The following is a 12,733-nucleotide window of genomic DNA, read 5'->3' on the forward strand; positions in this document are numbered from 1 at the left end:
CGGGTTTGCCCTTTCAAGATTTCTTCATCCTCAAGTCTCAATTTCAGTCCCCATACCTCATCAAGCCACCACGCGTTGGTCACTCTTTTTCTCTTTGCGAGGGGCGAAGGCGGCAGTACCTTCATCCAAGACTCCATTGCTCACCTGGCAGCGACGGCTGAGAGCTGGCGGACGGTAGCCGATTGTTGACCGACAAGGCTCCCCTTGCTTCTCCAGTTCGTTTTGGCTCAAAGACAAAGCTACTATTCTCTTCCCTTTCTTACTCTGACACCCCATCTCCTTGCTTTCATGAACGATGTATTGATTTGGTCTGAATGTATCATTATATGCACAGCCCGTACATTGCAGAGTATGCTTCGCAGGAACTTGCGATATCTTATTTGAGAGGAGCTGAGGCTGGTAGCATCATGCCCTACAGTGGCACTGTGCTTAGTCTTTAATTGACCATTGACCATTGAATAGCTATATTCTGAATGCTTAAAAAGCACATATTTGTACACTTTCGGAGTCTTATTTGTTTTCTTTTGTGCCATCCAGTTGCATACTTTTAATTGACATAATGTGCTACTAATACAATTATCCATTTCTGAAAATAAATGATTGCTTTTTAAAAATTGAAATTTCTAATCGCATAAGTTATGATGCACAATAAATACAATTTCTGATTACCAGGCACATAGACTTGGGATGTCATTTTATTAGGGAAAACTTTTGTCCAGTTGCATTGTTACGGGTTTTGTCAACCCAAATGACTTGCTTTTGGATATCTTTACTAAATCCCTTAGGGATCCTTGTATCGTTTTTTTTTTTTTTTGGCCCCATATGAGCTGCGTGTCTTGTGCACTTCAGTCTCGCGTTGCTTGCTTCTTATGCTATTTAGTTCTTCCTTATGGTATAGTGCATATAAGCGTTTTTCCCTTACACTTTCCAATAATATATTCTCTTTTATTTTTTCCCCCTAGGCAATCTCAATTGGTATCGAGATGCAACTTGACAAGATTGTTCCAGATTTCGTTGACATTTAAAAATTGTTTTGTGTGTCCTTTCGAATCTGACACGTTCTTCTATTGGTCTCAAAATGTATAACTGAACAGATGGCACATAATACACGATCTAGTAGCAAGTCTAAGGATGATGAAAATAATAATGGAAGGCGCTCATGCTCTTCTGCATCGGATGCAAATGACCTCAAAATATCTGCTAGAAAGACAGCATTAAGGGCGTCTTCAATTCCTCCAGGAACTCGGAAGTCCAAGCGTTTACTAAAAAGGACAACACCAACTAACACAAAGAGAAGGAAACTTGAGAGGTTTGAGCGACCAAAGATTCCAAGTCCCATGAGGAGATCCGAAAGAACTAAGAAGCACTGTCCTTTGTTGACAGAAGATAATGCACATAAATGCAAGACAGACTCCTTTTTTGTGGAGTATTGGCTTCCTGTACAGATATCCCAAGTGCAGCTTGAACAATATTGTTCTACTTTAATTTCAAATGCTTCGGTTCTTCAGTCATCATCAAAATATGACTGTGTTGGAGCCCTTCGGGACCTTCTTATATCAACTCGGAAGGTAAAAATTCTAGCTCTCTTATGATGCAGTATTTGGATCTCACCATTTTTATCATGAGAATACTATACTATTATTTGAAATTTTTTTCTAGATGTTTCGTGGTTATTTATGATAAATTAAATAATAACTGCTTCCTTGACTGAAGTGTATAATGACATTTTTACTCTCAAGTCTTGCACATGATTGTATTCGCAAACAATCTATGCACATGTTATAACTTGGAATTATTATGATAAAAATAAATTTGAGTTAGATATTTTGGGGTTGTGCTTTAAATTTATAATTATTTTAAAGTTGAAATCTCCAGATGTTTTTGCATTTTGAAACAACGTTAGTCCAAAAATTCCTAATGTATTTTGTAATTTACTTGATTCGGAATTCCTTTAAGCTTTCCAATTCATTTATAAGCTTTAAGTGGTTGTAAATTATTATGTTTTCACTTTTTTATTTATCACGTGGCATTTCGTGGCAGTGTTGTAATCACCCTTATGTTGTTGATCCATCTTTACAAACTCTGCTTACCGAAGGTCTACCAGCAGTTGACTACCTGGACATTGGAATAAAAGCTAGTGGCAAGCTGCAAGCTCTCGATTCAATGCTTATGGAGTTGAAAAAGAAGGGTCTGAGGGTGCTCATTCTTTTTCAGGTGTTTGTTTTCTGTTTATCCTCCCCTAGCTTCTAAAAGTTGTGCTTCCTCAAGTCTTCACCATGCTTTTGAGTAATAACGATGTTAGTGCACCTGACTGTTACTTAAACAATCCTGATGGGCAGACCAATTCATGAACCACAGCATAGAATTTCAAAAGCAAACTAGTTACCTACAGTAGCTACAATGGCACTTAGTGTTTCTTTTTATGTAATCAATATACTCTCTCTATTCCTTTTTGTAAGATCCATCTTTTTGAATTGGTTTGGTTGGGGTTGTCTGAACATTAAATGCATTTTTACCAATTTTACTCTTAATTAATTGTATTATGTTTTTCCTATACATTCTTTTTCATCTTTTTTCCGCACTATTTCTCTCTGTCTCTCTCTTTCACTTATCCTCTTATAGATGAGGGCATATTTGAAGGGGGAAAAAATATATCTTACATATTTATTACTTTTAATTAATATTAATAGATTTCCTAAACGGTGCATTTTGGTTATTTGATGTTATAAAAAGGATTGGAGGGAGTATCAACACACACATACCCGCAAAACAGAATAATATCTATAGCTATTAGTTTAGACTTTGTAATCTGAAATTTGAAATCTTTTAGTTCGCCTAATAAATATGGTTTTTGGGGTTATTGTATTGATTCCCTGGGGGCTTTTAAATATAACCTTTTTTTTTTTTTTTTCCAATTCAAGCTGGACATGCCATTCTTCATAAATTTTTATGACATATTGTGGTTTATACAATTTTGCAAATGAATTTCTGCATCTATTTCACTATTGTTAAAAGAATTCTATGCTTCAGTTTTGACACGATAATAAATAAAAAATAATTCTCTTGGCACTTAACTAGTAAAGAATGGGTGGTGATAGGGTTGGAGGAAAACTTTTACATGTTCCTCTTATTTTGTTCAAATTTCCCTTTTACAAACACGTACACCAATAAGTGGGCGTCACATATATTTGTCCCTGTGCAGTTTGATTTAAGGTATTACTATATCTTGACCAAATGCAACTTTTAACCAAGTTTCTTGTTGTGAGGGACGACAACTGGGCAAGAGTTGGGAGTCTTGCTCACCCCCTGCCCTATTCTCTATTGTAGGGAATAAACTTCTTCCGTTCCAATTCCTCATAGGGATTTGGGATTCTCATATATGTAAAATCTTATTAGAAGTAGCCAAAATTTTATAATTTCAGTGGCAAGGCTTTTATGGGGAAACATGTTGATGATTTATTGTTCATTATGGACTTTAATGTTATTATTAGAATTTGAAGCAATCTAAAGAAGATTTATTTCTTTTATGTTAGTCCAATCGCACTACTCAAGTTTTACATTCTTTGTTGTCCCTTCAGTGATAATTTTTAGGGTGGATTGTGATTCAGGAACTTCTAGTGTAGGTTTTTCCAATTATAGAGTTTCCGTTGAAAATTGTTTATATCCAGACTTCAAAGAATAGTTAATTTCCTTTGGCTGGGCTTTCTAGACCGGAAATTTCTTGACCGTCAACTGGTCAATTATTATCTGTCAACTTTGAGGGGGATTACTTAAGCAAGGAAGTCAGAAAAGCCTAGAAATAAGTAGTGATTGTTATCATAAATTTCAGTTGTATTCTTCTTATTGTTGTGCTGCCTAACTTTCTTGGCAGGTTAATACATGAGGACTATTATTCTTCTCTTGTTTTTTTCATTGCCTACATTCATTTGTCCAGTGGGTTATCTAATGTTATTATTATTAAAATGATTGGTTTGCAGTCTATAGGTGGTTCTGGGAAGGATTCCATGGGAGACATTTTGGATGATTTCTTGCATCAGAGATTTGGTTCAGATGCTTATGAGCGGGTTGACAAAGGTGTCTTGCATTCTAAGAAGCTAGCTGCCCTGAATCTGTTCAACAATATTGACAGTGGAAGATTCATTTTTTTATTGGAAGCATATGCTTGCGTTCCTAGCATTAAATTGTCATCAGTTGATATCATTATTATATTTAATAGTGATTGGAATCCAATGAATGATATAAAATCGCTTCAGAGGATAACACTTGATTCACAGTCTGAACAAATAAAAATATTTCGTTTGTATGCATGTTTCACTGTTGAAGAAAAAGCCCTAGTTCTTGCTAAGCAAGGTAAGACACTTGATAGCAATTTGCAGAACATAAGCTGGAGTATCAGTCATACGCTGTTGATGTGGGGTTCATCTTGTCTATTTGATAAATTGAGACTTATTCATGATCGCAAAAGTTCTAGTTCATGTGCCAATTATTCATTTGAAGACTCCGGACAACTTTCCAAAGAAGCATTCCGTGAGTTCTCATCCATACTTTTGGAAGACAGTGGACATAATGATCCAGGCAGCAGTTCAATTATATTGAAAGTCCAGCTAAATGAAGGAACATACTGTACTAATTTTGCTCTGCTTGGTGAGAAAAAACTTGGATCTCCGGATGAGGGATTACCCCATGTGTTTTGGACTGAACTTTTAAAGGGAAAAGTTCCTCAATGGAAACACTCATGTGGTTCGTCTCAACGGAGTCGTCAAAGGGCTCATCATGTTGGTGGTTCAGTAAATACTCCCAACTTTGAGAGTGAAGAAATAATAAGGAAGCGCAGGAAAGTGATAGATGGTGTTGTTTATGAGCCCCCTTCAAATTTTCAAGGTGAGAAGTCATCCAATGGAAACGAGGAAGGTTAGTGGTCACCATTATTATTACAGCTACTCTCTTATGACCTTTGTAGTTGATGAAGCTGAGAAATTTTAAGAGTTTTTGTCTTTCAATTCTTGCCGCGTTCAACTGCTAATGTCGGCTATCCACTCTGTGATAATTATACCTTTTACTCAATTGATTTGTCTCAAGGTGATAAAGCTACATATCAGAAAAGAAGGAAATTGTGTGATGAGCAGAAGAGCTTACATATCTTACTGGTGCCAGAGATAGCAAAGCTTTGCGAAATTCTTCTTCTTCCTGTATGCATCTCATTATTTTTCTGCCATGCTCTACTTATTGTCTGTCAGTCCTTTGCTGTTCTTTATCATTGGAAAGGCTGGAATTCATTTATGAGACATTTTCAAAATTGGTAGCCTGTGATCTTTTGCACTGTAGAGCTACCTCATTTTATGTGTCTTTTTTGGCTAAAGTTTGGTTTGTATATTTCAATGCAAGCTTCATCATCAATATGAATTTGATGGCATCTTGAAATATGTTTATGTGATGCAGGATAATGTCAAGACTGTGGTGCATAATTTTCTTGAATATATTATGAACAATCACCACATTAGCAGGGAATCCGAGTCAATCTTGCAGGCTTTTCAAATATCTCTGGTCAGATTATTCTCTTGTATTTCCTACCATTTCATCCTCTTTTTCATCTCTCCCCATGGAGAAATGAACTGTTATTTATTCTTGTAGACTGTTGGAGGGATGATCAGAGTCAATCAATCTCTGACCTCTACTCTTTTATCATTGTAACAACAGAGGCGTGGAAAATTGGGATATCCTGGGATGATCAGTGCAATACAATAATTTCATGCTATCAACTAAATAAAGACAGAAATACAATCTTTTTTTTTTTGTTGACTTAAGAAATACACAATAAAGAACATAGAAGAAAAATAATTGAAGGAGAATTAAAGTCGCTGGATCGGGAAGCACTCAGAAAAAAGGGCATGTGGTCGCTAAGAGGTCTCTGTATTTATAGATGGCTATTTGGCGATCTTGTAGTAGACATTATTCTAGCGTCGTTATTATTCATGTTGTTGATTCATGATCTCAGCCTTCTCCTCTAGTAAAATTGCTTTGGATGTCTGTTACCCCAGAATTCCTAATTAACATAAACATCAAATTCTTTGATGTTGCATTCGTATTCTTTTTCTTTCTTTTTTTTTTGTTTGACCAAACTTTACTCTTCTTTTTCAACTGAGACTTTTTTCGCTGTCAATAGTGAGACTCTCTCTCTCTCTCTCTCTCTGGATTTTTTTTCCAATGTGGTCTCCTCTTCATCGCTATAAATCATTTGATGCTGATAATATTTTAGTATCTCTTTTTTGTTTGCAAGTAATTAGTTTGCTATCTTGCGGGTCCTTGATGCCCTAATGATTATTTTCAATATTTATGTCCGATGTGTTTTTTAATCAACCCTCCAAATTTCAGTGTTGGACTGCAGCTTCTTTGCTAAAGCACAAGATTAACCACAAAGATTCCCTAATTCTTGCGAGAGAGCATTTAAAATTTGACTGTAGAAAGCAAGAGGCTGATTATATGTATTCGATGTTGCGATGTCTAAAGAAAATATTTTTATATCGCGCTGGAAATTCCAATGGGGTTGGCTTTTCTAGACCTTGTGAATCACCAAGCAAGGTTTATTCCTGTACAGGAGTGGCACCAGGGGTTGAATTGGCTATGAAAGACGTTACCAAAAGCATTGAAGAAATTCAGAAGAAGTTCCAAAAGAAGCTGAGGAAGCTCCTTCTTAAGCAAGATGAAGAAAAGAATAAGCTGAATCAAGTCAATGAGGAGAAAAAGGCTGTTTTTAGGGAAAAATACAAAATAGAATTGGCTGTTATTCGTTGTTGTTTTTCTAATGATGCAATGAGGTCAGAAAAAATTAAGATTTTGGATAAAGAATTTGCTAAAAGAATTGAAGATTTGGCATGCCAGCATGGAATACTTCTCAAGGATCTTGAAGCTGTACAACTGGAAGCAAGGCAGAAATTCCAACGTTGGGAGGCCACTTGGATAGAAGAAGTGAAGTATTGGGCCCAAGATGAACTGAAAATATGTCTTTCAAAGGAATTTGGGTCTGGGTTGAATCACTCCAAGACCAGTGACCAAGCTCAGCCTCATGATGGTTCAAAGAATGTTGGCACTGCGTCTGATTATGTTGATGAAGGTTCCATTGCAGCTTCATATGGAGGATCAATATCAAGAAATGATGGTCATAATAAAGCTGAAAGTTTATCTGAAAGTCAAGGGAATATTATATCCATGCTTTCTGATTCCAAGGAACATGATTCTAATAGAGCCACTGATGGGGCATATGAAAGTGATAGCCAAAATAATTTTAGTTGTTCTTGTATAGATGATATAGTCAATTCAGTTCTACCTTCATCTGAAGGAAAGGTATGTGATGGGAAAACATTGGACGCTTCCATCCAAGAGGCGGCTGTTGAAGTGCATAATTCTGACAGGTTAAATGATGGCTGGGATGAGGTTCCTTCTACTAGGAAGGGGGGCTTTTGTCAGACTGTATCGCTTAATCCTGCTAGTGGTTTTTCATTAGGAAGCAAGGTCAGTGTTTCTAGTAATGGTATGGATGTCTCCTTAAATTCGCAATTATCTCCAGATCTTATTCCAAGTGCAACTGCTGTATGCATACCAAATTTTGATAATGCTGTACAAATCCATGAGGCCAATGAAAGCGGTGGTATGGACGCCTCCTTAAATTCACAATTACCTCCAGATCCTACCCCAAATGAAACTGCTGTATGCTTGCCAAATTGTGATGATGCTGTACCGATCCACGATGCCAATGAGAGTAGTGGTTTAGATAGACTTGCCACCTTCAGTTCGCCCTTTTCTGAAGATAGAACAGCTGAAGGTGCCACGGGATTTTTATTAGAAAAAGAAGTACCCATTGAAACAATTGGGACTGTCTTTTTGACTGATTCTCCAAAAAATGCTATTCCTCCAAAGCCTCCTTCATCCATACAACAAAGATTTGATGAAGGTGCCTCGAATGTTTCAGATGGAGAATTATTACTAAGGCCATTTGGAACTGCTGGCCCAAGCCATGGTTCTGATATTATTTATGACACTAATTCACTCTCGCCAGAGCAACAACCTCTTGGAGAAATCCCAACTGAAGTGTTAGAAAATAGTCATGGAGAGAATGAATGTTGTAATGACAAAGAGAACCAGACAGATGTTATAATGTTGGATAACATTGCTTCATTAGATCAACAGGAAGGAATTTCTAGAACCATCAATGAAGACTCGGTGTCGCAGGAAATTCCAGTATCATGCTCACAGTCAGAGCAGCCTTTAGTGATCTCATCCCCTGTGCTTGCTGTGAATGAGGTGCGAATCAGTTTTTAACCTTGGCAATCCAAATAAATAATCTCATTAATCTCTATCTCTGCATACTTAAATTATACTTGTGTTTCTCTGCTAGTAAAGTTAAAAAGTTTCCCTTATGATAATAATGCGTCTGAGTGGGTGCTAGTTACCAGGTGAGCTGCATTATATTGTGGATGTTATAAACAATTTCCTAGAATCAAATAGCAATGTATAGAATATTCTCTCTGGATACTCTATTTTTCCTTCAAATTTTGTGGGATATTTCCTAATTGTTTTACCCAATACTGTTGACATGATGCAAAGCTACTGGGGTCTTTATAGCAATTGCTAGGAATTGTTAAGTTGTCATTTTAAACTCTTCGGAAGGAGGGTCCTTCTTTAATAGGACCAAATTATATATAGTAGAAGATTTATCTACCTAAATGGTTCTTAACATTTTTCAATAATATTAGGCTCATTTTACATAAACCTTTTTTTTTAATGTTATACTTACCAGGTGCCACAGGATTTTCGTACCTCTTTATTTACATCCAATAAAATTGCTGATGAAGATGTAAGAGTTGGAGAAGTGCATTACTCTTCTCAGCAAGCAGAGCGATCATCTGGTCCAGTTGATGATGTAGCGATTCAATCTAATCCTGAGTCACTAGCTATGGAGACTACAGTGCAAGTGCAGCTGTCATCTACAAAGTTCCCTTTTAGCAGTCAGGATGCCACTGAAAAAATGCTAAATGCTTCCCAACAAGCTGAGTCGGTGTCTACTCCTTTTAGTACTGTCCCGGTCACTCCAACTAACCCTGATTTACTGCTCGTGAATTCTCCAGAACAAGTACAGATATTACATTCTGCAGAGTTTCCCTTGTCCAACCAAGATCTAGCTGAAGAAGTGGAGAAATTTTCCCAAGAAGTTGAGCCGCTATCTAATCCTGTCAGTCTTGTACTGCCTAATCAATCAAATAGTGAATCACTAGTCATGGAGCCTCTGATGCAAGAGCAGCATTTACCAACTTCAGAGTTCCCTTCTTCCAACCACGACATAGTTGAAGAAATGCATAATCCTTCCCAACAAGACAGGCAAGTAATGGCCAATCAAGATCTGGTGAAGGGATTACCGTCTGCAGAGCACCCTTCTTCCAATGAAAATACTGCTGAAGAATTACAGAGCTCTTCTCAACAAATTGGATCCGTATGTTGTCCAATTGATTATACGCCACATGCTCGAGCTAATGGTGAGATACGGGTGATGGGGCCTCTGGAGCATGCACAGCAATTATTGTCCGTAAGGTTGCCTTCTTCCAACTTGCATCGAGCTATTTTACCTTTGGCCCCTACAGCTGAGGACCAACGAATCAATGAAATTACTGTCTCCAGCCACGTTCCTCAGGCAATAGATGAGGTTCCTAATCAGGTTGTTATGCAACTTGATTCAATGACGCCTACTGGAGGCAGAACACATTTCTCAAACACAATAAATAGGTCCACTCCTGGGATGAGCAGTCAACCTATTCAAACTGCAACCCGATCTGCTTTTAGGATGCCTCCACCATTGTACGTTGATCCGCTTGAAATTGAAATGGAGAAAATACGTAAAGAAGCATATCAAGCTGTGGGAGACCATGAAAAAGTGGTCAGTTTCTGACTTGAATTGCCTTGTTGATGCTTAGTTTGAGTTTTCTTTCATTTTATTCTTTAGTTTTAACTTATCTTGCTCACGGGAGCAGAAATTGCAGTTGAAATCTGATCGTGAAAAGGAAATGAAAGAAATTGTTAGGAAGTATAATATGAAACTTCAGGAGATGGAGGTTGAATATCAGCAAAAGAAGAAGAGCTTGAATGCAAATATGAAAAAAACTCTTGCCGAGATGAAATTAGCAGAGGTTATCCGGTCAAAATGTTGGGGCCCTAAATTAATAGGTGCAACGGGAATGCCAATAGGTATGTTAATTGCACATTTTTTTCCCTTATTGATGAAGCATACATGTCACTAAATGTGTTTAATGTACATTTGTAATGCTTGCGTTACCTTTTTCGTTAATCATTTCCTAACGACTTGGTTAATGTCAGATGCAAATTTCGCTCAACGGTTTGTTCAATTTCATGGAGAACAAAGTGCTGTCAGGCCCTCCATAGTTGGTTCATCTTCATGTATGCCTCCTGCAACCACTCTGCAAAGTAGCTTTGCCATGGTTAGATCTCAGCTTGTGGCGACTCCTATTCAGTCTTCATATGGAACGACAGGCAATTTCTCCAATGTTTCTGCAAGAACACCTCAGGTTGTTGGTAATATGCATACCTTTGCACCATGTCCCCAGCTGTATAGATCATTAACTTCTATGCCCACCACGAGTCATGTCAGTCACCCCACCCCTCTAAGTGGGATGTCCAGTCGCCTAGTTCCCAGTACCATCCCTGCAACGCCTTTCTCACTCCCTTACATTTTACCCCAACCAACACCACCACCCTATCAGGTACATCCTCGTAATAGTGGGCAATGGCCTTTCTACTCTTATGGCCTGAATAATCTTATAGATTCTGCCAATCAATTTGGGCTCAATTTGCCAAATGTTCGGCCTCACATGTAAGGGGTAGCTTTATTGAGCCCATCTTTAACTTGTAATGGGGATCGCATGCAGGGTAACTCAATTTGATAGTAGTTTCTCTTTCCTGTCAAACTCTAGTTACAGTCATCACCACGGTATAGAACATATGTAACTTGCTTGTCATTGGTACTTTCGAGTTTCGATTCTAGACATTTGATATTTGGGCTTAATGTTTGTGACCTGTCTGAAGCAACTGTTTCGGAAAGGAATATCATCTCCTGCTGCGGCACTGGAAAGTTTTCAAGGTGGGAAGGGGGTAAGTCAATGTCGAAAGAGGCCTCAAATTTTATTAATACTACCTTCAGTCATTAATACAAAAACTAGTTACTAATTTGAGTAGATTAAAACAATTAGTTAAGTTAGTTATTTGTAATAAATAAGCGTCGTCTTCTCTAAAATAATTTTATAAATAATGTGTATTAGTTAGAACTACTATTTGATAAAAATTTTAACATATACAATTATTATGAGGATTATTTTAAAAAAAAGATAAATATAAAAAACAAAAAGATGAGAAATACGAGTATAGGAATATGTTCCTTTCCCGGGATGCGATGGGTAACTGCAAGAAAACGGAAATTATTATTCAAGTATAATAAATTGTGTTTATTGGAAGTTATGTAAACTGACTAACCCGAACGGGCCCGGCTAATTCCATACCCTCCCTTGCTGATTTTACCAGTAATGGCCTCTTTACGCTCAACAACGCTGATGAAATGTAGCTCCCGATTAAATTTCATTCTGATGATTTTTTTTAAAAAAAAAAAACAGTCTGCATTTCAATTAGGAAGTTGATTCTTGAGTGTGTTAAAAGAATTGAAAAACTTTTCTGTTCAATGAAAATTAATTCATGTTAAACAATATAAATTGAATTTTGACATTTTTTTCTGACAACATAGAGTTTGACATTTCGGTCAACAAAGAAAAGAGGCTCTATGATGACCTTACGCATTAATTACTGGTACGAAACAAGGTGATCTTTTATAATGAAAATTAATAATAAAATTAAAAGAAAAAAACCAATGTTATCTTCAAACCATTTTGATTGGTTGAATTAAATCAATTCCTGCTCACAGCCCATTCTCCGTCATTGAACACATGACAAGATGCCGTTTGAATTGACTTTGTGCTTTTCCTTTCGGGACACTCACCACCACCCTGATCTTCCATTTTTGCCTCCTTTATTAGGCAATCTATGGAAGTTGACAACCACCACACTCATTCATATAACTTTCAATTTTCATTCAAACTTGGCCTTTTCTTTTTAGCAACAAGTTCAGTTTTGTGGAACCAGCTTATCCCCATTCCCCACCTTCCCTATCTCAGCTTACGTTCTTCTGCATAACACCCACAAGCCACATGGATAAAGATATTGGTGAATTCAAACCGGCCATCTCTTGAGATCCATTGAACTCAAACATTAGGATTTTAGAGTTGAAAATGCACCTTTAAATTTGAGGGACACAGCTAAGGCCTAAGGAAACGGAACAACCCAACTTCGCAGAGATTAAAGGAGAAAAGATGAGCCACCCACAAACAAACTGCGCACTCTGACACAATCACACTAGAAAAGACAAGTCACAATGTTGTCCAAACTTCCCACTCATTTCTTCCGCCTTAAGAGGGCCCGTTATAAAAGAGAGCCTCTATCTCTGGAAGCAAAGTTATTCTTCTCCACAAGTTAACATGAACAAGGAGACCCCAGGGCACTGCTTCCTTTTTCCCATTTTAACTCCTTTTGAGACCGTCAATACTACTTGGCAATGAATGCCCCAGTTTTTGCTTTCTTCCTTTTCTGGTGGGGATTGAGATGGAGTGCTCTTGCCAGTATCATT

The 12,733-nt window shown here is 37.4% G+C and overlaps 1 protein-coding gene across 1 annotated transcript; it reads left to right on the top strand.

Annotated features, from left to right (window-relative positions):
- Positions 1–1,094: 1,094 nt before the first annotated feature.
- Positions 1,095–12,265, top strand: LOC114761488 (helicase protein MOM1). Its single transcript, XM_028950863.1, has 11 exons — positions 1,095–1,568; positions 2,041–2,214; positions 3,978–4,911; positions 5,080–5,189; positions 5,440–5,544; positions 6,373–8,298; positions 8,795–9,925; positions 10,020–10,233; positions 10,363–10,766; positions 11,089–11,154; positions 12,167–12,265. The coding sequence occupies exons 1-11, from the start codon at positions 1,095–1,097 to the stop codon at positions 12,263–12,265; spliced, it is 5,637 nt and encodes a 1,878-aa protein (XP_028806696.1).
- Positions 12,266–12,733: the final 468 nt, after the last annotated feature.

The sequence above is a fragment of the Neltuma alba genome, unplaced genomic scaffold, assembly GCF_004799145.2.
Source record: "Neltuma alba isolate B1F8T4 unplaced genomic scaffold, ASM479914v2 tig00001693_pilon, whole genome shotgun sequence".
NCBI classification, from domain to species: domain Eukaryota; kingdom Viridiplantae; phylum Streptophyta; class Magnoliopsida; order Fabales; family Fabaceae; genus Neltuma; species Neltuma alba.

Bases quoted from the DNA above. Each gene is read 5' to 3' on its own strand.
- LOC114761488 (XM_028950863.1), top strand. From the start codon at position 1,095: ATGGCACATAATACACGATCTAGTAGCAAGTCTAAGGATGATGAAAAT. The intron at 5,190-5,439 runs GTATGCATCTCA...TATGTGATGCAG, and splicing joins GCGAAATTCTTCTTCTTCCT to GATAATGTCAAGACTGTGGT. The intron at 9,926-10,019 runs GTCAGTTTCTGA...TCACGGGAGCAG, and splicing joins TGGGAGACCATGAAAAAGTG to AAATTGCAGTTGAAATCTGA.